This window comes from Botrytis fragariae (assembly GCF_013461495.1).
Source record: "Botrytis fragariae strain BVB16 chromosome Unknown tig00000045, whole genome shotgun sequence".
NCBI lineage: Eukaryota > Fungi > Ascomycota > Leotiomycetes > Helotiales > Sclerotiniaceae > Botrytis > Botrytis fragariae.
In genome coordinates, this window is record NW_023500991.1 from 1,440,953 (window position 1) to 1,468,558 (window position 27,606).

The following is a 27,606-nucleotide window of genomic DNA, read 5'->3' on the forward strand; positions in this document are numbered from 1 at the left end:
AAGTAATCTACACCATCCTCTCTCCCTCAGAACCTGGCATATAAATCGAAGATGTCGTATCATGAGCCAATGCGAAAGGTGGACATCCTGCAGCGACCAAAGCCGCTATCCAAGCCATGATTATTTGATCATTATCATATCTCTGATCCGGGTTTAGAGAGAGATCTGACGGCGCTGAAGACATTATTTCTCTCTCTAACAATAAACAAAATATATAAATTATAACTCAGCCAGTAAATATACGAAGAAGAATATGGAAGATCGTCCAGTCGCTGATATGCAACACAGCCAGCGACTACCACTCACATCAAAAGATCATAGAAATAAGCAATTAGTCGCCGACGACTAAAAATCAGTATAAACCAATAAAGTTAATGACCTTCTCGCCGATCAATACCACACACAACATAACCCAATCCATTGGAGCTCATCTCTTTATATATATCAAGGAAAAAAATGGGGGACACAGCACAATCCATTATCACGGAACACATGAAGCCTCAAGATGTGGGGACCCAAAAACAGGTGGGACAAAAAAATTCGCGACATTTCGAGAAATTTCTACCGCAGAGCGACGACGACATTGATGCGTCGCTTTTGCATGTGAGAGCAAGCCACCGTGTAACAATTTTAGTAGAGTGGAGATTGTGCACTCTTGATTGAATGTATCATGCTGGAATTATCTGGAAGGCTGATTTGGATTGTAAGGTATTCGAGTCTGAGAGGATTATGATGAAGGAGGACTTTGTGTTACAGCACGTGCTATGCCCCCACGCGATGTTGAGAACTTATTAGTCGTGCTCGTGGTGCTTTGATATTTTTGTAAGTCAGATACCTAGTAAGTACGGAGCTTATGCTCCTTGATGTGAAAAATACAGTGAAAAAGATAAAGGAATCACTTAAACATAAAAGTGTAACAGGATAGTCCTAGGAAGTGGTGCCCACAAAGATTGGATGGTGGAGGACAAGAAGTTATCTAGGTGTCAAAAAATAAGCAAAGGGAAAACAAATCATTGAACCAGTGAGAGATTCCCAGGACCTACCTCGAGCTGAAAACTTCAATACAAGCCTCTATTTTGGCAAACATACTCAAGTTGTGCTATCATTTTCTCTAATCTTAAAGGACGGAGAGAAGTTCCCTGGAGGGAGTGATCGTAGACCATATACCTATTACGTTCATACCGAATGAAAAACTACCATCACACATACACCAACAAAACGCAATGAGCAAATAAATTTTAATGTTTTCGTTATATACTCGTACAAATGTACTGAGGAATGACCATATACTATCTACAATCCTTTCCGACCAGATTCGAGTTCCTAGACCACAAATTCATCAATATCAAGGTTCTATATGCCCCATGGAAATTTTGAAAAGAGAAGGGGTCACAGCCCAATCAATATACAACCCTTATCAAAATCCCACAGTCGTAGTTCCCCACCCACAAAGTGATGTTATCTATTGTACGAAAATGTATAAAGTAATTCGAATAGGCTGGAGCCACTGAATCATATGCTCATAAATTACTCCTCCTTCCTTCCCTTTCCATTAACATTGAGAATCTTGAAAGGAGAAAGGTAAAAACACAATCAAAGTCGCAATACAAGATCGTAATCTTCTTTTTCCCATTCCGCGCTATGCAATACAAACGCCCAAATTATTTCCATGAACATGTCATCGTTTCCCGCTGAAAAGAGTATGATATAAAGTGATATAAGTGACCCTTACTTGTTGTTGATCTTGTTTTCCTCCAACGACTTGGCGAATTCTTCCGCCAATTCGACATTTTTGAGTTGAAGAACCCATGTTTCCAACTTTCCATCATCACCAACAGTATTAAGCTTGACAGTCTTGCCACTGGCCTCATATTTGAATTGCGAAAGAAGTGATCTATTGATGATAATAGATCCTGATGGGTCACTTCGCAAAACAATTCGAGTAGCCTTCGTCTCTTTATGGCAAAGTACTTTCAATGGTCCAACACCTTTGGTATCCCATGGACTAGATTTTGTTTCACCAGCCTTTGCTGGATTGAACTTCAAAGCTCTAGTTCGAACAGAGTAGACAGCGTCTTCATGTTCTTCACCTGGACTAGATTCCAAGAGGTTCACCTGAGCATGAACCTTTTCGGGATCGTTATCATCAGCGCCATCGGTTGTCGCACCAGGTGAATTGGCCCGAGATGCATCTGCTGAAGGGAATGAAGAAGCTGGAGCAGATGGTGGCCCGCCGAACTGGAATCCTGTAGTAGTGGTAGATCCACCAAAGAGAGTAGAAGCCGAGGTTCCAGAACTACCAAACAATCCCCCCGATGGGTTGGTTGTTGGCTTAGTTGGGGTAGAAGAGGATGGTGTAGCACTAGTGAAGTTGAAAACTGGCGCAGATGGTGCATCACTGCCAAATTTGATTGGTGTATTTGGCTTCCAGGTTTTATCTTCAGGAGTACTAGAAGTTGCGCCAAAAGAGCTACCGAATATATTTGTAGCTGGCTTTGGTGCCAAATCCTCTTTCTCTTCTGGAGCAGCACCAAAACTCATACGGCTAGAAAGACTTCCGCCAGTACCAGGAGTGGTTGTGGCTGCATCTGTCTTGGCAGCTGAACCAAACAAATTGAACTTTGGTGGTTCAGTAAGTGCTTTTTTTGAGAAAATGTTAGAGCCGTTCTCATCAACAGGAGTACTAGGTGTACTTGTAGTGGCCTTGCTTGGATTTGGTTGGTAACTTGGATCTTTCTTTTCACCCTCTTCGTCGCTGTTAGAACCGCCATCGGAACTTCCATCGTCCTCGTCATTCTGATTCTTGGATTCTGCATCAGAGAGATGCGCAAATGGGTTACCAGAAAATGAAGGGGTCTTTCCTGGAGCACTTGCAGCGCCATCAAGGACGGATCCAGTGCTAGAGAACAAGTTAGGAGTTGATGCTCTCGAGGTATTTGCCGAATTGAAAACACTTTCAGCAGCACCGGTAGCAGGTTTAGCTTGTCCGAATAAGGAGGTAGAAGTAGTGGTGGCGACTGGGGCGAACATATTTGTAGCCGCTGGTTTTACAGTCTCTTTTGGCTCGGTGGCTTTTGGGGCATCGGTGGATTTGACGAGGAAAGAAGGAGCCTTGACCTGTGCAAGCTCTTCCAATTCTTTAAGCTCCGCAGCTCTCTTCTTCTTGTACTTAGCTTCCCACTCAGCCTCATCGTCGTCCTCAGAATCAAAATCTTCATCCTTAGCTTTTTGCATCAAATTTTTTTCGTTATCTTCTGCATATGCGACAGCCTTTTTTCCAAATTGAGCCATGAAATTGACGGGTGCACTACCAAAAGTTGGTGGCTTAATACCACCAGTAGGAGCGCCGGCAAAGGTAGGTGGTTTAATACCGCTAGTACCAGTAAATGTGGGTGGTTTGGTTGGGGAGGTAGTAGGTGTGGTAGATGTAGGTGCGAATGTGAAAACTGGAGGCTTGCTTGGCGTAGTAGAGGTTGCAGCGGTATTAGACTTGATGGGAGAAGCACCTGCCAAATTTCCGAATGGATTTGTAACAGGTGCTGCTGCTGGTACTGATGCAGCTTCCTTAGTAGCTCCAGGCAATGCCCGAGTCTTTCTCTCTGGGCTGACAGATCTTGTTGATTTATCTGGGCTGTCCAAAATGTTCTTGAACATGTTAGAAGTGCTTGAACTAGAACCGTTTAAAGTTTTCTTGTTGCTGTTCTTGCCATCTTCAATACCTTCAGGGTCATTTTGTGTCAAATAAACCTCGGCTCTTCTCTTCTTGCTGCTACCAGTGTCAACTTCCTCGTTCTTCTTGCTGTTACCACTGTCAACTCCTTCGTTGTTGTTCAAGTGTTCAGGTCTTCTCTTCTTGTGTCCGCTACTTTCTCCACCAACTTCCGTTTGAGTTTCGCTTCTTCTCTTCTTACTTGGAGTTGGTTCTGGAGCCGCACTTCTGGAAGGCGATTTGCTTGGACTGGATGAGCGGCCGGGCTGAAGTTTTGGTGCTTTCAACACCGAATTGCTATTGATCTCAGACTCGGAATCATTTGTCGCACGTGAGCGTTGTCTTTCTGGACTACGAGTACTTCGCGATCGCTTTTCTGGGCTGGGAATACGATGTGAGCGTTCTCTATCTTGTCTAACTCGCTTTTGAGGGCTCCTGTTTTCTTGATTCTCGTCATTCTCAACATCAGCCTCTGCCCTGTCTCGCTTGTTGGAAATATGATCAATGTTATATTCTGCAAGAATCTCTCTCTTTTTGGCTTCCATCCATGCCAATCCTTTGGATGGGTCTGCTCCAGGAGGCAAATGCTGAAAGTAAGCTGCCATTGATCTTTGCACAGATGCAATGCGCCAAAGTGCCTTGAATTCTCTTCTTTGAACCGTGTTAAAATTAACAGGCATATTGGTATCCATCTCCATGTCTGTGGGTTCAGAAACTTGGAACTCAAAATCGGACAATCTACCAGGAGCTAGTGCTCTCTTAACAGGAGCAAGTGCTTTGTTATTGGAGGGTGGCGATTGCGAAGATGAGTCTGTAGGAGCAGTGAGAGCCATTGAATGTGAATCGGAGCCGTTGCTCAAAGATCCGTTAGAGGGCTGAGCACCTTGTGTTTTAGAAGAGAAGCCACCAAACAGGTTGTTTGTGACGGGTTGTGCCGCGTCTGTTGGGGTATCTACTGATTTGAAAGGAGAAGAAGCTTTGTTGAAACTAGACGCCTCAGCAGTACCGCGAATTTTGAATGAAGAGTCAGATTGGTTGGTGGATGGAGCAGCGAACTGTGGAATGTTAGCTTGGATTGCCTTATCATTCGATAATTCAGGAAGGAAACTTACAGCTTGTTCTTTGGTTGCACCACCCAGTTGATGTTCTGTTGAAGAATTTGGCTTACCAAAGCTTGCAAAGAGAGCATTTGGAGTCTGGGCAGATGCCTTCTCTGGCGAACTGTTCGTTGCATTTGACTCGAACAGTTGTTGGCCGGCTGGTTTGTTCGGACTGAACAGATCAAGAGTTTGCTTGTCTTTTGGCTCTTCAGCAGATTTTGATCCAAATAGATTGTTGCTTTGGCCATTGATCTGGTTATTAGGGTTGAAGAGATTTGGAGTTGATTCTGCTGGTTTGCCAAAGCCGGTGAAAGGTGTTGAAGAGGCAGGCGTTGCTGGGGGCTTAGCGAAGATATTCGACGTGCTCGAAGAAGTTGGAGTCGAATCAGTAGGCTTGAACCCACCAAAGAGTGAATTGCTTGAAATTGAAGGAGTCGACTCAGCAGGCTTAGGGCTACCAAATAACGAGTTGCTTGGAGCTGTTGGAGCTGACTCGGCAGGTTTGACACTACCAAAGAAGGAAGTGTTTGAAGTAGATGGCGTCGACTCTGCAGGCTTGACACTCCCAAAAAATGAGTTGCTGGAAGCAGCTGGGGTAGCCTCGGCAGGCTTAGCAGCACCAAAAAGTGGAGTGTTCGAAGCAGTCGCAGGAGGAAATGACGAGTTAACGCTGCCAAACAAGTTGGTAGTGGTTGGTGCTGATGTAGTGGGAAATGAAGCAGAAGTGCTTCCAAACAAATTCGTGGTACTTGGAGCAGCTGAAGTTGCAGTGAAGGATGGGGTGAAAGAGGAAGACGGAGCAGATGTGGTTGCAGTAGTGTTGCCGAACAAGCTCTGAGAGTTTGAAGGTGCAGCATTGGTAGAACTAAGACCAGTAAAACTCGTATTGGCTTGATTACCGAAGCCACCACCAAAGGAACCGCCAAATGAGTTATTTTGCGCACCAAAAGAATTGTTGGTATTGTTCTGTCCGAATGAGGTACTCGAATTTTCCTGTATGAATTGATTTTGGTTAGCACGATAGTCCGTAAGCATATGACCATTGCCAAAGAGGGACTCCGTTGGTCTGGCTGAGAAACTTCCACAATAAATCATGTCGGCGGACAATCCTAGTTGGCCCATTGGATATTGAATGTGAGAAGGTTGTACCGGCGCTTGCCCAGCTTCTGGAGGATACTCGACTTTGTGGTTGCCAAACATGTTTCCAGCGTCTTCGTTTGAATGAAAGAACTGTTGGTCAAAGGTTGAATTGTCGGGTTGGTAATTAGGAAAGGTTGTTGGGGAGTCATTGGAACCAAAGAGAATTTGAGAAGGATCGGAATAAAAATTACTTGCTTTTTGATTTTCAAGGGCGAGAGGATTTTGTGCCTTTGAAAGTGAATTTGCACCAAAATTCAAAGAATTTTCTGCCGAACCTGAATTTGTCGCACCGAAATTGAAGGCTGGGGTGCTATTATTAACTGGAGCTTGTGTCGAGGAACCAAAGGCAAAAGTAGAATTACTATTGTTATCTGCCGCTTGAGATGTAGGTGTAAAATTGAAGCCACCGAAACCTGAAGTTGATGTTTGATTCTGCGAAGTTGAAGATCCAAACTGGAATCCACCTGCGTTCGACTGCGTCGCGTTTGTTGCACCGAACATATTTTGTGGTTGTGTATTATTGGAAGAACCTAAAGTATTTGATTGCTGTTGTTGGTTATTCTGGTGGAATGGAGAGTGTGAAGCAAATAAGGCTTCCTCATCTTCACCAGCTGCTCTAAAGCCACCGCTGAATACCTTGCTTTTTCTTAGAGCTTCTTCACCTGTTGTATCTGCACGTGGGTCATCGTGGTTGGTTGATGCAGCGGATTGTGCGAACGGATTTGGCGTCGAGTCTCCAAATGAAGGACTGAAAGATGGTGTTCCAGCCGGCGCTGAAAAGTTGAATGCACCGGGCGCAGCTACACTTCCACCAAACAGACCACCACCGCTTCCACCGCCAACGGCAGCATTATTATTAGGGTTGTTGTTTTGTAAGGGTGGAAAGCCACTACTTTTTTGGCCTGCCAATCTGCCTCTGGGTTTCGCTTTGATGCTGCGTGCTGCCAGCTGAGCAGCATTTGCTTGTTGCGGCGAATTCATCGCGAAGGTAAGGCTGAGAATTTAGATGACGCGACTTGGTGATCGACAGGACCGAGGATCAATGATTACAATGATTGTCGCGTCCTCTCGGATGGAGTCGATAAATCTTGAATCGCCAGGGAGACAAGAATATTGGAAATGTTGTCAAAATAATGCGCAAACTCGAGATGAAGAAGTTGTCATCAAATGAGTATTGGGTATTTAGGGATGTCGCATGCGAAAAATGTGGGATCGACTGCAAAGACTTGGAGTAATTTATCTAAGTATGCAGCATTCTTCAAATCTAATATTGATTGGAAAATGAGATGTCGCGTTTTTATCGTGATTGTCGAAATAATTGTGAATAGAATGAGGATAGAATAGAAGAGACTCGAGTTGTAAAGAAACTGGCAACTATGTAAATAAATTGATGTCCGCACGGCGCGATGTTTAGCGGCAGGAGAGAAATTTGATTTGTTTGATTCCTGAGGCATTCAATCCACTTACGTCCCCATACGGTACTACTACTACTGCTACTACTACAACCTAGAACGATCAAATTGAATCCAATCAACGGATGAGTGCTGCACAATTGCCTAGGTAATTGTATGCGGTCATTATATCAAATTAGGTCTCTACTCCAATGAGAGAAAGGTACGGTTCTACGGTTCAAGAGTACACAGCCTTACAATATTCACTCAATATGGGTCGGTAGGTATCCCACATTGCCTACCTACGTAGGTAGGTAACGAATGCTTTGGCTATTTATTCTATTGTTGGTTCCCATAAATTGGAGGAATGTGATGCAATGATACATGTCTGCACGTGACTGAATATTGAATTCCAGCTGGTGGAAAATTCTGGCTACTGAACATGGTACATCTCTGATTGAGGAAGTATCATGGCATGGAGCCAATTCTTATTACAGCAAAGATCTGGACCAACAAAAACCCGAGCGGATGTCCGGAAAATAATATGTTTGAGAATTTTACAGATCTCAGTGGTTTTCTATTATTTGTTGCAACGAAGAAACTCTTTCTCGAGGGCAGATGCGAGCTCTTCTTTGATAGAAGGGATCAGGGAGCTAAGTTCCAGCGTCGAAGTGGAATGAGTAACTCTTGTATATCAATTGCTAGTTGCAAGCACATCAGTGAGAAGACGCTCTGAGCGTTAGTGGTATTGGCCAATATAAAGTTGAACTTGTTGCTGCGAAGGTTTCTAATCTCGTCCAAGGTCGATTGGGAGTATCTAGGTATTGAAAGTTTGGTCTATACAGTACGGATATAATCGGACCTTCATCCACATTCTAATCCATCCATGGATGTTCTACTCCCTGTATACGGATCTGGTGCTCCGATAAATTACATACTTTCTATGGGCTACAACTACGGATTAAACCACATGCTCATGACTTTGCTCAAACATGTTGGTAAGATAGTTGTTGGAGGTGGATCAAGTGCTTGCCAGTACTATGGAGACATTGAGTAAACGCTAGGAGTTCTGTACTAGCGTAGAAGTTAGTAGCAAGTGTTGCTACTTCCAGCACCTAGCAAATGCTTCTAACAGTTGTAAATCACAACGCCTTATGTCGACTGCACGAGCCTAGCTGATGATTAATGAGATCGTGATACTCACACGGATCATAGTCGAGAATTGGCTACTTATCTAGACTAATTCCTATAAGTGATCTAATCCTACTTCCTTTACTCTCCATTTGCCATCTTCAGAAAATCTCTCTTTTTTCCCACCCCATCATAAAATCAAACATGCCAGGTACACCACCTTTTACTCTTTTTGGTGGCGCTTCTTTTGGAGAAGGTCTTCTTGCAACAGCAGAAGATATTCAGCAGCTACTGGCTCTTTTGGTCACTTTGAACATTGGTCACATCGATACTGCAGCCATCTACCCTCTTAGCTCGCAGGGAAAGTCGGAACAGCTTCTTGGTGAAAACTATGCCGATCATAGCTTTGCTATCGATACTGAGATCAAGCTTGCGGATTTCTCCGGTAAAGGCTCATTGACAGCATCGGCAATTAATGAAAGTGTCACGGAAAGTTTGTCTCGTATTAAGACAAAGGTAAAATCCCTGATTTTTCCGTCAATTATTTACCATAGCCCGCAATATACTCACCCACTCGATCATATTTGATTCATCAACCCCAATCAGCGAAACCCTTGCTGCTCTCCATGAACTTCATCAGCAGAATAAGTTCCAAAAGGTTGGGCTATCTCAGACTATCTAAACCTCAAACACTAGCTAACACAGAACAGCTTGGAATATCCAACTTCTCTGTCGCACAAGTCCAAGAGCTTCTTGAAGTATGTGAAAAAGAAGGCTACGCCAAGCCTAGTTACTACCAAGGACAATACAATGCGCTTTGCCGTGAAGCAGAAATGCAACTTCTTCCGATCTCACGCCAGCAAAAGATATCATATATTACTCATAGGTACGAGGCACTTCAATCTTCATAGTATACCTGATTAACTAATATGTCTTGAACAATGTAGTCCGCTTGCAGGAGGGTTCTTGACAGGAATATTCACATTGGGCACAGACGTCACTGGAACTAAATTCGAGGATGGTAATTCAAAGGGAGACTTCTTTAAGAGAAGGTATGACAATGAACATACACACTCAGCTATGAAAGAATTCATTACCCTACTCCAGCCCTACGATATCACTCCCTCAGAAGCGGCCCTGAGATGGATTTACTACCATTCACCTCTCCAAGAAGATGATGGTGTGATACTAGGAGCTAGCAAACCAGTGCAAATTTCTCTTAACGCTGCTGATATTGCAAAGGGGCCTCTACCTTCGGACGTGGCCGAGGCCATGGAGAGAATGTGGACGAACATTCAGGCACACATGTAGAACTAGAGTACATGAAGTAGATTGTTAGTGAGAAATGATCATTCCACATGATATCATGATTATCGTAAGTGGTTGGAAAATTAGAACAGAATTGAGGCAGCTTTGCATGGGTTACTATCTGGGTATTACACCGCGACGTATCGTGCTGTGCTTTGCCGCATCGATGTGGCGCATTTACTTACAATCGGAAGCAATCCTACCAGAGTCCCAAACAAAATTGTTTTGTTACGCGGCACTGTATTGACCCTGAAACGAAATTCACTGATGAAAAATTACGGCACTTCTAAAAAAGACCCCAACAGCTCACGCCCACCCCCTCTCAATCTTATTTAATTCTTGATAAATAATCAAGGTAATGTGAGCAACGATCCAGGACATCTCCACAAGTGCAGACTGAGAATGACTGCATGAGGGGTCAAATATTTACACTATTTTGAGAATATTTTGATCTCAAATTAAATATAGAAGAAGAACATTTTATCCCAGGAATAGGGTGCCAGTCGTAGCAGAATGATGGGTTCTTCCTCTACGAAGGACCATGTGCTCAAGATCGGCTTTGTAAGTCTACCTTGCATTCATAGCCTTGGTTCAAGCGCTGCCATCAAACGTTCAGTAGGTACAGCTGCAACCCACTCTCTTCGATCTGGTAATTCGACATGCCGGAATACTCCAGGGCTAGACCTTTTCTCTTCATCTAAATATGATCGGTGATGAGGTAAAAGATGCACGCGTACGCGAAAGTTGCGGATTACTTGTGATATTGACAAGAAAAGTTCCAAATATGCAAAGCTTTGTAATAAATTCATGTTAGTCTCAAGCTCAGGCAGTATCAAATGAAGAGTGGTGGACTTACTGAGCGCCCATACAAATATTTGCACCCTTGGAGAATGGTATGTAGAACTTATCTCGTAGAGGATCATCTCTAATCTTCTGTCCGTCAGATGTAAGCCATCGGTATGGATTAAATTCTTTTGGCCTTGGAAATGCGACTGAGTCGTGAAGATACCAAATTGGCGATGAGCTGATTACTGTCTACGACAGAATCACGGATTAGCGTTCATTGAGAATCTTTACCAACAAGAAAGGGAAGCGAGAGTACTTACATTTTCCGGCAAAAAGTGCCCATAGAATTCTGCTCCGCTCTCGGGTACAAGACGAGGAAGCATGGCAGCAGCTGCACCGGTCCATCGAATGCCTTCTTTTACACACGCCCGTAATCTAGGTATGCCCTCTAAGGTTGTCATATCCGTGGAAAAGCTCACCGCGGCAAGATCCTGGAACAAATCTTCTTGGAAGCTAGGGTTACTTCCCAAAGCCCACAAAATGTGAGCTAAAGTCGCTGAGGTCGTATCCGTACCGGGGCCCAGATTCTCTGTCGCTTCTGACAAGGCTGTGGAAGACGGCAGGTTCGAATTGACCATGGTCTGGATCAAATTGGGGAAAGGAGAAGTCGATTTTTCCTGATTTGCGTTGTCTGAAAGCATTGTACGCCAACTTTTTTCTGCCCACTGATAAATGCTAAGTATTGCTAGACTGGAATGATACCCTTGGAAAGATGCTTACTTGATGAAAATCGAGCATTGCTTTGTTGTAGGGGTTCCTGTAGCCTGTTATTGAAGACAAAATTTGCTCTGTCCATTCCCACATATTGCACAACCCCGGAAAACTAGTCAGCTATCCGAAAAGTTAGTATGAGAACTCTTTGATCTGGCTCGGCTTGAGCTTACCAGAGGCATCCAAGTGGCCTTTTCATCATTTTTTGCTATCATCTCAAGTTCAGCTCCTTGAGAGAATGCATCGAGAGCACCGATCGTATGCCCAAATGAGAACTCAGCTGGTTAGTTTACATCAGCATGCTTTCACCAAAAGACTTCTACAGGCAGGAATACACATAATATCCGCTTCGAGTGCGCGACATACTGGCAGCAAATTCGCCCCATCTCTGCTTGATGCAACAGTTTGCACAAAATGATCGATATGATTCAACATCAGTCCTTCTAATTTATGCATTTGGCTGCGGTTGAATAATTGACCCATGAGTCTTCTACGTTTCGAATGCTCCACAGGGTCACTGAGAAGATCAGTTGATATCCGGTCATTGAGTTGGAAAGAATCATACGTTATCGAAAACAAAGCAGGACTACCACCTTGCACAAATTCTCCATACACCCGCGGATCTTTCTTGAATCTGCTATTCACCTTGTGAACTGCATCATACATTTCCATGGAGTAAAATGAAACTTCATTTGGGCCGATACGAACTAGAGGACCTATGAATATGTCAGTCGTACAATTTGTTAGAATTGTTATCATTCAGCATACCGAGCTTCTCGTGAAGTTTAGGCAGATCCAAGGTTATGCATCCTTTGTATTCTGTTGGAAAAGCCCATAACAAGCGAGAGTACGGTGCACCTACTCCTGCATTGGGGAGGGACGACAATGGCGAGAAGTATTCGCGAACAATTCTCTATATCAGAGTTTAGACTTTTACAAAAATGTCATAGGGAGAAAAACCGTATGACTTACGACAAGGCAAAGTCCGACAAGGACGAATACCGTACATTCAGCAAGGAGAGAGAGCGGGAGTGGCATCATTTCTTGTCTCAAGTATTACGATCTCTTTTCAAAAAGCTCAGAGGGAGCGATATCAGACACGAAGAGTTACAATTGCCCATGAGCTTTTGTTTAAAGAAGCCGCGTCTGCACCCAGGGCGCCGCACTTCGTACTAGTAGTGGGAGGTGGTATCACATTGTCGGGACCGGTAGTTGCGTGATCGATGTAGCTTCGGGGGGATTTATGCTTTCAGCTAGATCCTCAGTCCAGTCCATATTAGCAGATAAGGAGTACAAGTCATCAAGGACACAGGCGATTGAAATTTTATTGACTCATCTCCTGGAGAATCTAGACGTAAATCGAAACTCATCTGACTGTACTTCCTAAAGTCACTGCGGCATATCTGGTGAGTGTCATGTGCAAGGAAGTATTGAGAAGAAATAGATTATGTATCTTGAGGATCCACCATCACGATCAACACATTTTCTTTTAACATGCCGTCATATCATCCCTGCCATCAAATAAGCGAGGTGTGCCGTTTTTCAACAGTGGTTGCTCCAGTCCACAAGACGCTTCCACACTCTCAAAAAGAACAATTGATCCGTGAATAGCGGAGGACATCTCTGTCGGGTGTAGTTTGTGAAATTGCGAAAGGTGGGATATATTTATCTTAGTTAAATTGAAGTTATTGAGCGAGAACCACCCATAGCACAATTGCGAGGGCACAATGACGTGCTATTCAGACTTACTAGAAATGACCGGTGAAGCTACGAGTTCGAATGAGAAAGTATTCAGAGCTCTGAACTGCAAATTGCATACATATCAATGATCCCGCGGCTGTTATTTAACTATACGATGAGCAATCGTAATCCAATTGAGACGACACATCATTGAAATACAGTCACTTGGATGCAGCTGAGGTGCGGAATCGAAACTTCTGAAAGCTTTACATGATGGGGAAACATAGATACATTGAAGAGTCTATCGATAAAAGCCTAGTGGATAATCCAGGAGAACCTAGTAGTAATAATGAGGATGCCATAGTCTTGGTAAATTAAACCTCATCTGATCTCTATCACAAAGCTAACTACACAACAGGAAAATCTTGGCTACACACCTGTAAGGAAAACGTGATTTGTGATGTGCCTCTTTACCATCAAACTAAATCAGTAACTTAGGTTCTACATCGATCCTTTAGTTTATTTCATAACTTTTCAACCTCATTCGGTATGTATCTTCTATCAATCCACCCATCCAAAGAATCAAACTACCACCTCAAAAAGCCGCCCTTTACTTCGTCGGTGGTGTTCGGGTTACTTTTTCGACGGGTATAGCCGCTGGCGGTAATCTAGCCTACTGGACAAGTTTCATCATAAGCTGTGTTTTCACCTTTGTTACTGCTGCTGTGATCGCAGAAATATGCTCATCTCTACCACTTGCCGGATCCATTTATTTGTGGGCGGCTGAGGCTGGCGGTCCTCGCTTTGGTCGACTATTTGGCTTTGTTGTCGCGTGGTGGAGCACAACTGCTTGGACAACTTTCTGTGCGAGTAAGTGAACGGGACAAGCTATTGTATGTCCCTGCTAATCTGGTTACATAGGTAATACTCAGGGCGCTGTCAACTATTTGTTATCTGTAAGAGTACAGAATCTCGCCCCTACTCTACAAATCTGACTACTTCCCAGGAAACCGTGGTGTTCAACATAGACTTCCCATCGGATAGTTCCGATATCAAGTTTCGCGCTCTCCAATGGATCACAACCGAGATCATGTTAGCATTGGCTGCAATATGGAATCTCCTACCTCGTGCGTAATGCTCTGATCCCAACAATCGATTCACACAGTGACCTCTAATAACAATAGCTCGTTACTTCAAATGGATATTTTATTTATCAACTTCATTCGTTATACTCGATTTCCTCTTGAACATCATTTGGCTACCCATCGCAACGGCCCGGACAATCGGATTCAGATCTCCTCATGATGCGTTCATGACTACCTATAACGGTACGGGTGCTCCAGATGCGTGGAATTGGTGTCTTTCATTTCTAGCCACGGCAGGAGTATTGATCGGTTTTGATGCTTCGGGTCATGTAGCCGAGGAGACGAAAAATGCAGCAGTCACAGCTGCACGTGGTATATTCTGGAGCACGATTATTAGTGGTATTGGTGGCTTTATTGTTGTTATTCTTTTCCTCTTTTGTGTGGTATTTATCTCCACGATTCTTTCAGTATTACTCGATTGTTCTAACATTTCCACAGCCTGACGCCGATACATTCTTTTCCTTTGGTGGACCACAGCCATTCGTTCCACTGTACGCTGTTATCCTCGGAGATGGCGGGCACATCTTCATGAACATCATCTGTATCGTTGCCCTTTGGTTCAACACTGCAATCGCAGTGTTAGCTGCATCTCGCTTAGTATTTGCTGTCGCTCGCGATGGCGTCTTACCCTTTTCAGGCTGGGTATCCCAAGTTGTCGACGGCCAACCTCGAAACGCAGTTCTCGTAGTCTGGGGCGTATCAGCTCTCATAACTTGTACCATCCTACCCTCCGCTGTAGCCTTCACCTCTCTCGTTTCTGCTGCCGGAGTACCGTCAGCAGCTGCCTACGGTCTCATTTGTCTCGGACGTCTTTTCTGCACACCCGAGACCTTTCCAAAGCCGGCCTGGAGTCTAGGTAGACTTAGCAAACCGTTTCAGGCGATTGCCGTGCTTTGGAATGCATGGGTGGTGGCTATTTTGTACTCACCGTATGTTTGGCCTGTAGAAGCAGATACGCTTAATTATGCACCTGTGATCATGGCTGCGACAACTATCTTGGCGTTGATTTCTTGGTGGGTTACTCCGGCTGAGCGATGGCTCCCAAGTCAGCGTATTCAAGAGACTCTGGAGGCACGTGGTGCAGGAGATCTGGTTGAAGAAGACCATTGAATGAAAACACGTTCGAATTAATTCGTGCTTACCGAAAATGTAAATCTACCTGGATCACAAAATAATCTAAAACACAAGAGGACCTCGCATGTTTCTTTGATATTTTCTCCTACAATTAGTCTATAAAGTTCTGTAATAATACAGCTCAAGTACCTAAACTAGACTTCAACAGTTGCTTTACTAAAAGTTCCATTAACCTGATAACCGACATCATTTTCCAGTCCCTCTCTTAAGCGACGGCAATACTTTCAGTCTCTGCAGCTGGCCCAGTGACCTAATTCCAACCCCCACCCCCATCATCAACATCACCTCCCGAAACGCCTTTTTTTCTATCCGCAAGACCAAACTCCGTATCTAACTCACTCCTCAAAGTAATCTCCCTCACCAAAACCACAGCCAAGAAAGCGATCCCAAAAACCACGATCCCAACCAACCAAACACGCCTCAGTACACCAGTATAGACACCCATCACAATCTCTCTACTATCTACAGAGAACGAATTAACAAATCCCCAGTAACATGTTGATATACTTTCCTCGCGTGCGCAAACCTCATACCGCAGGAGAAATCCAGTAGCTGAGCTGATCAAAACGATTATTGAAAACAGTCTCCGGAAGCGAGCTCATTGATCTTCCAATCGATGAAATTTGAATCTTCCTCCGGTAATTCACATGCGTCTAGGAGCCCAGTGAGCTTCCTACTTTGTTCTATTGATAATTTCGATACTTGCATCTATGCGTAGTTGTGAAACAAGCATTTATTGAGCATGCTGAAATAATAATAATAATAACAGTAGTTGATGCCCGAAAAATATCATACTGATAAATGCAACTCAGTGATCAGTGATCATGAACTTACTATGTGAAGATAAAAGCCAAACTTCTCACCTCTGCATCGAGAAATGTATACCATATTCAATACTGTGAGATGCAAGAGTTTTCTCGATCTCTCTCGGACTTAATTCCAGTCCGAGTATCTAATCTATCTATTTACACATTTCCCTTTCGCTTCCCCCAATCACCCCCTCACTGATCCTCTCACTGCAAATTAACAAACAGCCCCCCGTCCACCAAAAGTCCACTCCCATTCACATACCCACTCAACTCCTCACTTGCCAGAAAAACCGCCGGCCCCGCCAAATCCCCCGGAACCCCCGTTCTCCCCAACGGAATCCTTCCTTCCATGTATTTCCTCTTCTCCTCATCTTTCAAGTCCTCCTCATTCAGTTGCGTCCTGATGGTTCCAGGTAGGAGCGCATTACATCTAATACCGTGTTTGCCCAGCGCACACGCCATACTTTGCATGAGTGATAGAACACCGGCTTTGGTGGGTGTATAATGGGTTTGTTGTGCGCCGCCTACGAGAGCGGAGATGGAGGAGATAGCGATGATGGAGCCGCCGGGAGGAGATTGGGAGGACATTTGACGGGCGGCGGCTTGGGAGGTGTAGAAGGCGCCGTCGAGGTTGGTGCGGACGGTGTGGGAAAATAGATCAGGTTCTAGTCTATTGGATTTGTTAGTTTCTTTTTCATCACTTTTCCCCACTCCTTTCCCCTTCTCGTCCCCGCCCAAACACTCCCAAACAAACAAACAAACAAGTAAATCAAAAAAACTCACTCCAAAAACTCCGCAAACCGACAAACTCCCGCATTACTAACAAAAACATCCAGTCGTCCCCATTTCCCCACCGCTCTCTCCACCAGTTCCTTTCCCGTCTCCGGTTTACTAACATCTCCAGGTACATCTAACAATTCTCCCGCTTTCTCATTTTCTCGCACCAGAGCTTTGGCTTCCGTACGCAGTGATTCCAGATGTGGGATATCGGAGTCGAGGCCGAGATGATTGACTGCTACATTACATCCTTGACGAAGATACAGGAGAGCAATTGCGCGGCCGACTGCAGGAAAAAAGAATTGTTAGTCGAGGTATGTAAGGAAAGGGTTTTGGGCAATTGGGGAAAACGCACTTCCTGTGGTTCCACCAGTTATAGCGGCGGTTTTGCCGGCGAGAAGATGCACGCCCTTGAGACTCATATTTTGGATGGAGATCTTAAATTCGTATAGGTTTGTAGAGTTTACATGTATATGTAGGATGAAATGAACGTTATGTTGTTTACTGCTATGGCGGGGTATCGGGGGATGAAGCTCGTGATGAGTATGTGAAATGATTGTTTTCCTTTAAAGATGGTAGAGTATGACAATTGGTGTAATGTAAAGAGTACATGGAAAGTCACTTCAACAAGTACCTAGGTAGTAGTAGTATGTGAGAAGTATCAAATAATTTTGGTATGAATTGGCGTTGTGTTGTAAGTGAATCAATAGTTCCAAAAAATTAGGCCCTTGTCAATAGTGGAAGGACCCCGCGATTCGGTTCTCGAGTTAAAGACCACCGAAGCCGAAGTGGTGTGTAAAACGTGGGGCAAGTTGGCCGTCCACATGTTCTCACAAGGTGTTGTCATGTTTATGCACATTTGTAAATGATACTCTAAAAAGCCTTGGGGTATGATCATACGGAAATAGATAACATTGCATTGCATTGTGTATATAAATTAAAAGGCTAATAAAACAAATTGGCTATGATTCAAACTATGAACTTGACAAGTTCTTGATTTCTTCCACCACTCCATTCACAACACCCTGATTTTCAGACTTCTTGTGCTCAACTGCTGGTTGGCCAAGAGGTCTCTCTGGGTTTGGCGTTAAGAGGTATTGCGCGGGAATAAGTCGTGCAGCTGGGTTGAGGGTCAAACCAAAACCTGGCTTGTCGAGTTGTGAAACATCCAGGTATCCTTTCACTGGAATTGGTTCATCCAAGAATAAATCTCCAAAGACGGGTAGAACACTCTTTCCATCTGGTGAATTTGCAAGGTACTCTTGGAATGGACAATTTGTTTGAGAAACCACAAAATGGTAACTGTAAGGTCCACTTGCATGTGGTACCACCGGAATATCATAAGCGGCCGCCATTGCTGCAACTTTGAGCAATTCCGTCATTCCTCCAAGCCACATAACATCGGGTTGAATGATATCGAGATTTCGACCTTCGATAAGTTTTCTAAATCCATATCTCGAGTATTCATGCTCACCCGTGGTGAACTTGAGTTGTGGATGAGCTTGCTTGATTTGTGCAAATCCATCAGTGTCGTCTGGAGATAAACACTCTTCCCACCAATTGATATTTAAATCTTTGCAAGCTGCAGCAATTTGAATAGTGTATGGAACGTTGAGACTCATGTAACAATCGACCATGAGTGGGAAATCAGGGCCCACGCTTTCTCTATGTTTTCTGAGGAATTCGACGTTCTTTTGGAGTCCCTTGTGACCCTCTTCTGGACAATATGGCAGTGGAACTTTAGCACCCCAGAATCCCATGGCCTTTGCGGCAGTAGGTTCTGGTCCTGTGCAATAAAAGTCTAGCCTCTCCCTTGTCGCTCCTCCAATCAACTTGTATACTGGCTCTCCTCTGATCTTTCCGAGTAAATCCCAAATTGCTAAATCAATAACTGAGATGACAGCAACCGGAAGACCCTTTCGACCATAAAACATTGAACCTCTATACATTTGTTCGAAGAGATGGTTGGTATCTCTTGGATCGGCACCGATAAGGAATCTTTCGAAATGTTGGTGAACTAACCAACACGCTGGTGGACCTGCGAACATGTGGTGAGTTTTGATCGGTGAGACAGGAGACATTAACAATTACCTCCAAATCCTGTAGCAAATCCAATGGTGCCATCTGAACCTTCTATCTCAACGCAGAATGAACCTAGCACATTGATACCCCAACTAGTTCTTGAAGCTCTGTAGTTTTCCCATCTTGACATGGGTGTGGAAATCGGTGTATCAATCAACCTGATATAAATTATTAGTACAAGTCATAAGGTGTACTTTGGCCAAACTCACCAATGTCCACCCTTAACATTGTGATAATCTCCTCCAGATCCAACGCCATCCACAACAAAAGTTCGGATAGCTTTGATGGAGGGGAAACTGCGAGCTGATGAAGAAGCCATTGTGATTTGGCAGAGAGGAATAACAGTACTGAGTGTAGCAGCAAGACAAACAGATGGAAGTGAAGAGAGAAGTCAGGATTGTACCACTGTTTACTTATGGTTGATGGGTAGGGAGGCTACTTTGTAGATTTCATGAGAAACACCTTGGCGGGGGGGATTGTTCATTCCAAATTGAGCCGGGAGAATATCGACCGAGCTATTTTTGAAGCGGAACGTAAAGACGATTTCATAATTTTGGAGCGAGCATAGATAGATCTGGGCCTATTAAAGTATTGGAAATTTCTTGGCGTGTGAGACATCAATTGTTGTGGGTGATGTTTGTTGAAGAAGTTTTTTCCGGTTATTGTGTGTTGTAGATGTTGTAGGTGATGAGGATGAAGTTTGCGAAGTTTGGAAGATTTTCTTGTAGAGCTGCGAGTATAATGAATGAATGGGGTTTGCGAGTACAAGGGATTGTGTGTCCCGGGCAAAGCAAATGCATCCTATGACTTTCATATACTACTTTATTACTGATATCATATCAATTCATCTTATTCATTGATCCATCTACTTAGGTACAGAGTATTTGCAGCAGGTGGACTTTTCCATGCAGAGAGGTAGAAGCATTTCAAGTTCTCTCAGCAGGGTTTCTCACCAAGTTCTCTCACCAGTTCTCTCACATGCCAATCATTTATCATCTGTCAGCAATGCACCACCAGTGGCCCGTTGCATAGGTATGAAGATATGAAAACATGAAAACATGAACACATGAAAACGTGAACACTCAGTAACCCGCCCAAGTAACCCCATGAATTGATTGATCAATGAACGAGTCAGCTGGTGACGGGTGACGGGTGACGGGAGGTGCATTAACCCAAAGTTACCCCACAAAACCCAATTCAAACCCTGTGGGGAGTCAAGCCGTTACATTGAATCAATCACTCAATCCCTTGTAATCGATAGCGTTGGGAGAATTGTACACGATAAAGTTTGTATCGTCTGCAGCTTCCATGATTATTGTGTGATATTGACGTGATCAATCAGAGTCTCGCATGGAAACGATTGTTTCATGGTGGAATCGAATTTACATTATTCACCGACACGACCGAAGAGAGAACGAAGAGGAGCGTGAGTGAGTGAGTGAGCGTGTGTTGTGAGTGAGCGTGTGAGTGAGTGAGTGTGTGAGTGTTGTGTGTGTCGTGTGTGTGTATGTGTGTGTGTGTGAGTGAGAGAGAGAGAGCATCCATATCTTTTTGCTTTCTGATCAGTACAAACTAGCTAGTCCCTATCGAGATACTCCAGAGTCCGCACTTCGTATTCACCCACCACATTTTCAAATGCCTCTCTCTCTATCTCTTCAAGGATTCCCGGGTAATGACAATAGCAAGCTTCCCCATACACCATACACCCATACACCCATACACCCATACACCATACACCATGAACTTTAATCCGTAATCCATAATCCATAATCCATAAAACTTCATATTCAAAGAAAGACATGCATGCACACGTGCCCCACCATATTCTTTTTCCCTCGTCCTGTCTTTTTTCCATACCTACCTACCTACCTACCTACCCTACCTACCTAGTGAAATCTTACATACTTGACTTACCACAAAAATACCATCACATTCACTTGGCTATTGGTAAAAAAATTCAAAACCCCACTTCCACCTCCTCGCTCATTTAATACCGAGCTTGTCCTTCTTCTTCGTTCCCATCTTCACCGAGATTCGAAACAGGTGGGTTATCAATATTATCATTTTGTTATCGGAATCAAATGTCGGCTTCTATGGATATCCAACAATCACCTAGAACGTCTTTACGTTCTGGTGCAACTCAACCCGAGAGTGATGGAGACAATGACCAATATTATAGCGGGGAGGAGGATAGTATTGATGCAAATGGAGACGGTCCTCGCAAAAGGCAACGTCGGCCGATGTCAGTTTCGTAAGGAATTATGTCTCGTTCTTCTCTCCCTGCTGTCCCTGATGTCCCCAATGATCCCGACATCAACAATAACGACGAGGAGTCCTCTGTTGCCAATTCCCTTCCGGTCAAGGAATCGGAAGATCATCCCCCAGTTAATGATACGGAAAATGTTGGACATGATTGGCTGACATTTCGTCGAAGGTGTGAGCTATGTAAGCAAAGAAAGGTACGTCAGTGATCAGGTCATCTTTTCAATTCAAAATTCATCAAAATTCATCTCAATCTGGTATCGATTGGTTCAAAGGCATATACGAGATTGCTGGAAATACATGTGCGCGACGCTAATGTATCTTCCATGTGTCTCACTATGACTTTGATAATACACTTCCGAAATCTTCAGATTATTCGTTCGAAAATTTGATGGATTGTATTCTGACTTGAACAGGTCAAATGTGATCGCGGTCAACCATCATGTGGATGGTGTAGTCGCAATGGTGCTGTATGTGAATACAAAGAGCGCAAGAAACCCGGTTTAAGAGCTGGCTACGGTCGAGAACTGGAACAAAGATTGGATCGACTCGAGGAAATTCTACGCTCGCATGCTCAAATTTTAGAATCATCCTTTGGTCAAAACAGCAATAGTGTTGCCAATAGCGTTCCGAGCGATCACGGTACACCACAAAGTATTCATAGCTTCAGACCCAATGAAGGGCTCTCTAATCATCGTGGAGGGCATGTTGCCAGAGCAGAGACAGCCCTATTTCTTCAAAAGCCTTCTACATTTGGACAACAAAATACACCCATGGATTTTGGTAATCCAATGCCTCCAACTCCCTCGATGCCATCTATTCACGGCGATATCTTCCATCAGCAACATACCCCTGTAACACAAGGATCGCACCTATCCATGGATATGCAACAAAGTCACTCAATCCCAACTAGTCAAGCACCAGATTTTTATAGTACGAATCAACCACCTCTACAATCACCTAGCTTAAACATTAACCAAAACCCAAATGAAGTCTCTTCCGATCATGCTTTACCGCCGTATGATTTGCTATATGCATTGGTTGACCTCTACTTTAAGTATGTCAATACTTGGTGTCCAATATTACATCGAAGATCTACGCTGGATTCATTATTCGGCCCATCTGCTTTGGATGAAGCAGATAAAATACTTTTACATGCCATCGTAGCCACTACTTTGAGGTTTTCCACAGATCAACGACTTACAGAAGAAAGAAGACGACATTATCATGACATATCTAAACAGAAGGTATTGTTGTATGGACTAGAAAATTCCTCGGTTAAAGCATTACAGGCTTTGGTTATTTTGGCTTTGGATCTTGTAGGTAGTAGCAATGGTCCACCAGGGTGGAATCTATTGGCTCTAATTACACGTTCGGTAGTTCAATTGGGACTTGCTGTAGAGGCTACTTCCTTCTCTGTCTCGCCAAACTATCCTTCGATTTATACACTCCGAGCAATGGTCTTACCAGAACCGGAGAATTGGATTGAAGAGGAATCACGGAGACGCCTTTTCTGGATGATATACCTCTTGGATCGATATGCCACAATTGCCACAGCTTTTGAATTTGCTCTGGACGAAAAAGAAATCGACAGAACCTTACCTTGTCGAGATGATCTTTGGAATAAAAACCAGCATGTGGAGACTAGATGGTTCCGCACGAGCGAAAGGACGGAGTACGACATTGACAAGCCAGAGAATCTTGGCGCATTCTCGTATTATATTGAAATCCTTGGAATTCTCTCAAGAATTCATAAATTCTTGAAGAAGCCCGTAGATATCAGTGCTTTGTCCGACGTTGAACAATGGCAAGGCGAATATCGAGAATTGGATAATATGCTCACTTCGTGGAAATTTAATCTGCCTGGGGATTATGGAAACATGGCGAAGCTCTTTCAACCAGGAAGCAATAAATCCATCAATTGTGGCTGGGTTATGCTACACGCGACATATCACACAGCAGTAATACGACTTCATTCATCGGCTGCTTATCCTACAACTCGATCACCTATTTTCACCCCTTCGTATAGTGCGAGTCAACGATGTCATGGTGCCGTTGAGAACATTGCAGCTTTAGGAGAGTACGTACATTGTGTTTATTAAATCTTACCCTTGATCCCTGCCCTTGAAGCTCTAATAATCGTCTCAATCTTCTCGTAAATTTTGATGTTGTACAAAAGCAAATTTTGAGTAAGACTTACTAACACAGCCGTACAGATACGTGGTTCAAAATGGCATGCTCCCAAAATTAGGCCCACCATTTGCATTCACCCTCTGGGTAGCTGCCCGCTTACTCCTCGTCCATGGCTCAACCATCGAACACAAGCTCAGTCCTCAAATCCAATTCTTTGTTGACACACTTCGAGACATGGGCACCTACTGGCTCGTAGCTGAACGCTACACAACTATTCTTCAACGGGTACTTGACGAACATCGCGATAGCGAAAATGCTGCTGGTACACACGGCGAACGTGTAACTCCTTCTTCTGTTAAAATACTTGCGGATATGAGGAGATGTGCATATGATTTAGATTTTCTAATTTCGAGACAACCGAAACACGTTGGACTTTCACGAATGCCAAGTATCACTCCGGCCAGAACTCCAGCGCCGAATGAGTTGGAGTATTTGGATGTTTTTGATTTCTTCAATGTACCCAGATTACCGGTTGCTCCTGGTGAAAACCAGGGGAATGGTAATGGTGGGAACGGTAGCGGGGTGGGTGATCTACAGATGCCGGAGATGGGAAATGGAGCCAATGAATTCAATATCACGAATTTTATGGTGGATCAAAATTCAGATTGGTTCAAAACTCTGAAACATGGTATTGATGGAAGTCAGAATAATAATTGAGTGGAATGACTTTTTGAGTATAATTTTGGGGTGTGGTTCCCCAAGGTATAGTTTTTGGATCAGATGGGAAGGAAGGAAGAGAGAAGAGATTACGAGTATTCTTGGGTTAGGCTTTTAGCCTTGTGGAAGCACCCGAGTGAGTAGATTCTTTTGGAAAACACGCTTGATAGGAATGATCAAATGTGGATGAGTGCAAAGGATACGGGTCGGATGGGTAGGGAGTCGAAGGATCAATAAGGAAAATGGGAAAGCCCAAAACCCACGGGAAGGAATTCGAGGACCGGGGGATATTTGGGAACCAAAAAGCGAGGATACCATCGACAGATAGATGGTCTCGTCATTGTAGATACCTACTACCTATGTATGTATTGGATATTAATTGTATTTACACAAAGCACTTATTTTGGCATCTCATTGTATGTGATTGTTGACAATTCTGAGGACGGTGTTGAAATGTAAGTAGTAGGTTGCTCTTAACACGTATGATTTTACACTCGAAGGAATGAATACCTAGCTTTACGTTATCCTTAGCTTTTTTACTTTTTCAAACATATACATTGCCTACGAATTGTTATAAAGCGCCAACTTAAAACTAGCTACTAGCTACTACCTATGTAGGAATACTAGTAATAGAGCTATCTACTACTTATTCTTTATTGTATACTACCGAGTACTCCTCCATATCTCTCTCTCTCCTCTATCATCACCCAGAAACAGAAACAGAAAGAAGAAGAAAAAGGAAAAGAAAAAAAGAAAGAAGAAAGAAGACAGAAAAAAAAAAAAAAAGAATGACGTACAAGAAATTACAAAAAAACCTCGTACAAATGTAACAAATCACATCACATCAAAACCCCTTCCAAAAAAACAAATCCTTCCTCCCTCCCTCCCTCCCTCCCTCCCTCCGCCTTGCACACCCCATCCACCTTTAATCTATCACCCAGAAACAGCCCCCAAATCCCATGCCCCATGTCCCATCCCCATCCTCCATCCCCCATCCAATGTCCCCACCACATACATCCAAACGGAAAAAAAAAGAAAAAGAAAAAAGCAGCCCCCAAATCACTCATCTCATCTCATCTCATCCCATCGATCATCCATCAATCACACTTGCATAACCCCGTGCATGCATTAAAAATCACATGAGCTAGAAAGTATGCATGCATGCACATCCACGTACATACCTCGATACAGACGAGAATTTCGAATTCAAAAATCAAGATATAGATATATGACGAATCGAGAAATCATGAAATATAGAATCAAGAAACATACTAGGTGGACGAGTGACCGATTGGTGATTGGAATGAGAAATCTATCTCGATCTTTCGAATCCCGAGGTATCTCTCATCAATGAACCAACTCAATTTCAAATCATTTCTCTTTCTATTTTGATTCCTATTCCTATTCTTGTTTCTGTTGCTATCGCTGTTTCTCTTTCTCCTCCTCTTACTCCTCCAGCCTTCCATTTGATATTATAATCCACATTATCCATATCCCATAATCCATAAATCCGTAATTCTCTAAGAACTAGTAAAAACCGGTTTACTACCCCCCTCTTCCTCTTCCTCTTACTGTAACATCCCGATTTCCCCGCCGCCCTCTAAAAGTTTCATACCTGCAATATCTAGTATTGAATAATCCGTCCTGGGATTGAGCTGTGAGTAGAATACATGACTCTAACACATGATCCACATGTGTTTTCTAATACGACAACGAAAAGCGAGAAGCCAAACAAAAATAAACCCAAGGAAAACTATAAGAAAAACCCATGGCAAATAGATGAGCCAAGTAGGCGCAGCCTCTAAGACCAAATTCTTCTCGTCCAATCTATTGGAACAAGATTTGCTGCCTGAGCTTGGAGTCTAGCTCCTAGGTATCGAACACAAAAGAGACTCTTTGACAAATCAACCAAGTATGAATCACAGATCCAAAGACTTGGTGAATGACTCGAGAAACTTTCCCCAAAAAAGACAATCCAACTCAATATGATAGTTCCCTTCCAAACACCAGGTATATTTCCCTTTTCCCAATGCATAAAATCAGTGTGACAAAAGAAATAGATGATCGCAGACAACAAGAGTGTCTGGGTAGAATCGCAATTCCCAATCTACCAGATATTCAACGCGCCATGCCGTATTAAGCCCACAATACAATGCCGAAGAATTCAATGATTGTAGAGGTTCCCCGTACATAGTCAATGAAGACCTGACCTCCCTGACCTCTTTGTAATATATATAATCTTTCGTGTCTCCAATAACTTCGTGAAGAACATGGTATCGCGTGTATTCATTCTTCGATCTTAATTGTGTAGTTGAATCAGGTCGTGGGTATCAGAAGTAGAGATTGTCGCATGCGATTTGGGTCATGGCGCAGAGGTGGAGATCGTTTGATTGTGGCCCATCAAAAGGAGTGTGAGTTCGGATGGTGGAGTGGAAGAAGTTCTGCGGCGGAATGAGAAGAGATATTTAATCCAATGATCGAATTCGAAGCGTACAAGAGGTCGCGATTGCCATGAACAGCCTGTTATCGAAGACAATATATTTCATCTGCGGTGTTGTCTAGACGAGTGGGTATGCGAACTATGACTAGCTGTGTGATAGCCAGAGTCTGAGTAGTCTTCCCGCGCATATGGATCTTGGTAGGGTTGGTGAGTTGAGTGTTTATCGCAAGCATATCCAACTAATACCGTTCTCTCTTGAATTCCATGACCTTGTGTACCGTATGCGGCGCACATATCAACGCTGTGCTGGTAGTAGAGGCAGCGGCAGACTGAGTATCTTTCGACCACTAGATAGCACATCTTGAGTGATAAAAATAGTATAGTCTTGGTAGTTGTCGAATTCGAATTTCTTATAGAGTGTAGTGGGGTCTTGGTTCCAGATAGAGGGGTAAGTATGATTGAGTATAGAGACAATAAAAAATATGAGAACAACGAGAAATGAGGCAATGAAATATATTAACGAGCAGACTGAAAGGAGATGATGCCTGGACAAAGGAAGTCGAAACTTGACAGATGATGAAGCTTGTGATGTAAGAAGGTAGGAGTCATTGATCGGAGGATCATGACTGCCTTATAGACTCTGCCACTTGAATGAGTGAGTCTTGCCGTGATGGAAAAATAAGGCAACAGTGGGTATGGGCTGGTATGAACCTGCATGTAGGGTATGCAGGTCAACAAACATGCAGGAAACCTATACATGGGATGAGATGATGAGTCGTAGGCGCAGTGGAGAGTTGGAAGCATGCCTGCCTCAGTACAGACACACTTGCAGGAATAGAAAGTCATGCCTGGTCATATCCCGAACCAAGTCCCAAATGGATGGTCTCCCACCACGAGGTGGCTTACCATCACAACGATGGAGACAAGGTATCTGGAAAGGAACCGGGCCTCTCATGGATGGGCTGAAATAGAAACCTTGAAAGCGCTGAGTAAAGCCTCAGCCTCGAGTAAGTAACAAGTACTTTGTTTCTAAGATAGTTCCGAAAAGTCGGGATTATTGATCTACGGAAGATCGATTTAGGTTAAGACGG

General features: G+C 43.6%; 9 protein-coding genes across 9 annotated transcripts; 4 read left to right on the forward strand and 5 right to left on the reverse strand.

The window, feature by feature from the left end:
- Positions 1-7: 7 nt before the first annotated feature.
- Positions 8-184, reverse strand: Bfra_003657 (uncharacterized protein; the record flags this gene model as incomplete). The annotated part of the gene is made up of 1 exon (XM_037334063.1): positions 8-184. The coding sequence occupies one exon, from the start codon at positions 182-184 to the stop codon at positions 8-10; it is 177 nt and encodes a 58-aa protein (XP_037194150.1).
- A 1,544-nt stretch (positions 185-1,728) lies between these two features.
- Bfra_003658 (putative 1 domain protein) lies at positions 1,729-6,930 on the reverse strand (the record flags this gene model as incomplete). Its single annotated transcript, XM_037334064.1, has 1 exon — positions 1,729-6,930. The coding sequence occupies one exon, from the start codon at positions 6,928-6,930 to the stop codon at positions 1,729-1,731; it is 5,202 nt and encodes a 1,733-aa protein (XP_037194151.1).
- A 954-nt stretch (positions 6,931-7,884) lies between these two features.
- On the forward strand, positions 7,885-8,397 carry Bfra_003659 (uncharacterized protein; the record flags this gene model as incomplete). The annotated part of the gene is made up of 2 exons (XM_037334065.1): positions 7,885-8,029; positions 8,348-8,397. The coding sequence occupies 2 exons, from the start codon at positions 7,885-7,887 to the stop codon at positions 8,395-8,397; spliced, it is 195 nt and encodes a 64-aa protein (XP_037194152.1).
- A 278-nt stretch (positions 8,398-8,675) lies between these two features.
- Bfra_003660 (putative aldo keto protein) lies at positions 8,676-9,782 on the forward strand (the record flags this gene model as incomplete). The annotated part of the gene is made up of 3 exons (XM_037334066.1): positions 8,676-8,987; positions 9,182-9,357; positions 9,419-9,782. The coding sequence occupies 3 exons, from the start codon at positions 8,676-8,678 to the stop codon at positions 9,780-9,782; spliced, it is 852 nt and encodes a 283-aa protein (XP_037194153.1).
- Positions 9,783-10,357: 575 nt separating this feature from the next.
- On the reverse strand, positions 10,358-12,377 carry Bfra_003661 (putative cytochrome p450 monooxygenase protein; the record flags this gene model as incomplete). The annotated part of the gene is made up of 8 exons (XM_037334067.1): positions 10,358-10,571; positions 10,636-10,814; positions 10,886-11,290; positions 11,346-11,456; positions 11,510-11,616; positions 11,672-12,052; positions 12,105-12,249; positions 12,309-12,377. 8 exons carry the CDS (start codon positions 12,375-12,377, stop codon positions 10,358-10,360), a joined length of 1,611 nt encoding a protein of 536 aa, XP_037194154.1.
- A 912-nt stretch (positions 12,378-13,289) lies between these two features.
- Bfra_003662 (putative amino acid protein) lies at positions 13,290-15,271 on the forward strand (the record flags this gene model as incomplete). The annotated part of the gene is made up of 8 exons (XM_037334068.1): positions 13,290-13,385; positions 13,435-13,455; positions 13,515-13,563; positions 13,620-13,886; positions 13,938-13,972; positions 14,023-14,143; positions 14,201-14,544; positions 14,600-15,271. 8 exons carry the CDS (start codon positions 13,290-13,292, stop codon positions 15,269-15,271), a joined length of 1,605 nt encoding a protein of 534 aa, XP_037194155.1.
- Positions 15,272-16,308: 1,037 nt separating this feature from the next.
- Positions 16,309-17,303, reverse strand: Bfra_003663 (putative oxidoreductase ucpa protein; the record flags this gene model as incomplete). The annotated part of the gene is made up of 3 exons (XM_037334069.1): positions 16,309-16,774; positions 16,888-17,167; positions 17,237-17,303. 3 exons carry the CDS (start codon positions 17,301-17,303, stop codon positions 16,309-16,311), a joined length of 813 nt encoding a protein of 270 aa, XP_037194156.1.
- A 552-nt stretch (positions 17,304-17,855) lies between these two features.
- On the reverse strand, positions 17,856-19,282 carry Bfra_003664 (putative mandelate racemase muconate lactonizing enzyme domain-containing protein; the record flags this gene model as incomplete). The annotated part of the gene is made up of 3 exons (XM_037334070.1): positions 17,856-18,919; positions 18,973-19,121; positions 19,173-19,282. 3 exons carry the CDS (start codon positions 19,280-19,282, stop codon positions 17,856-17,858), a joined length of 1,323 nt encoding a protein of 440 aa, XP_037194157.1.
- Positions 19,283-21,224: 1,942 nt separating this feature from the next.
- Bfra_003665 (putative c6 transcription factor protein) lies at positions 21,225-24,075 on the forward strand (the record flags this gene model as incomplete). The annotated part of the gene is made up of 3 exons (XM_037334071.1): positions 21,225-21,422; positions 21,642-23,305; positions 23,442-24,075. 3 exons carry the CDS (start codon positions 21,225-21,227, stop codon positions 24,073-24,075), a joined length of 2,496 nt encoding a protein of 831 aa, XP_037194158.1.
- Positions 24,076-27,606: the final 3,531 nt, after the last annotated feature.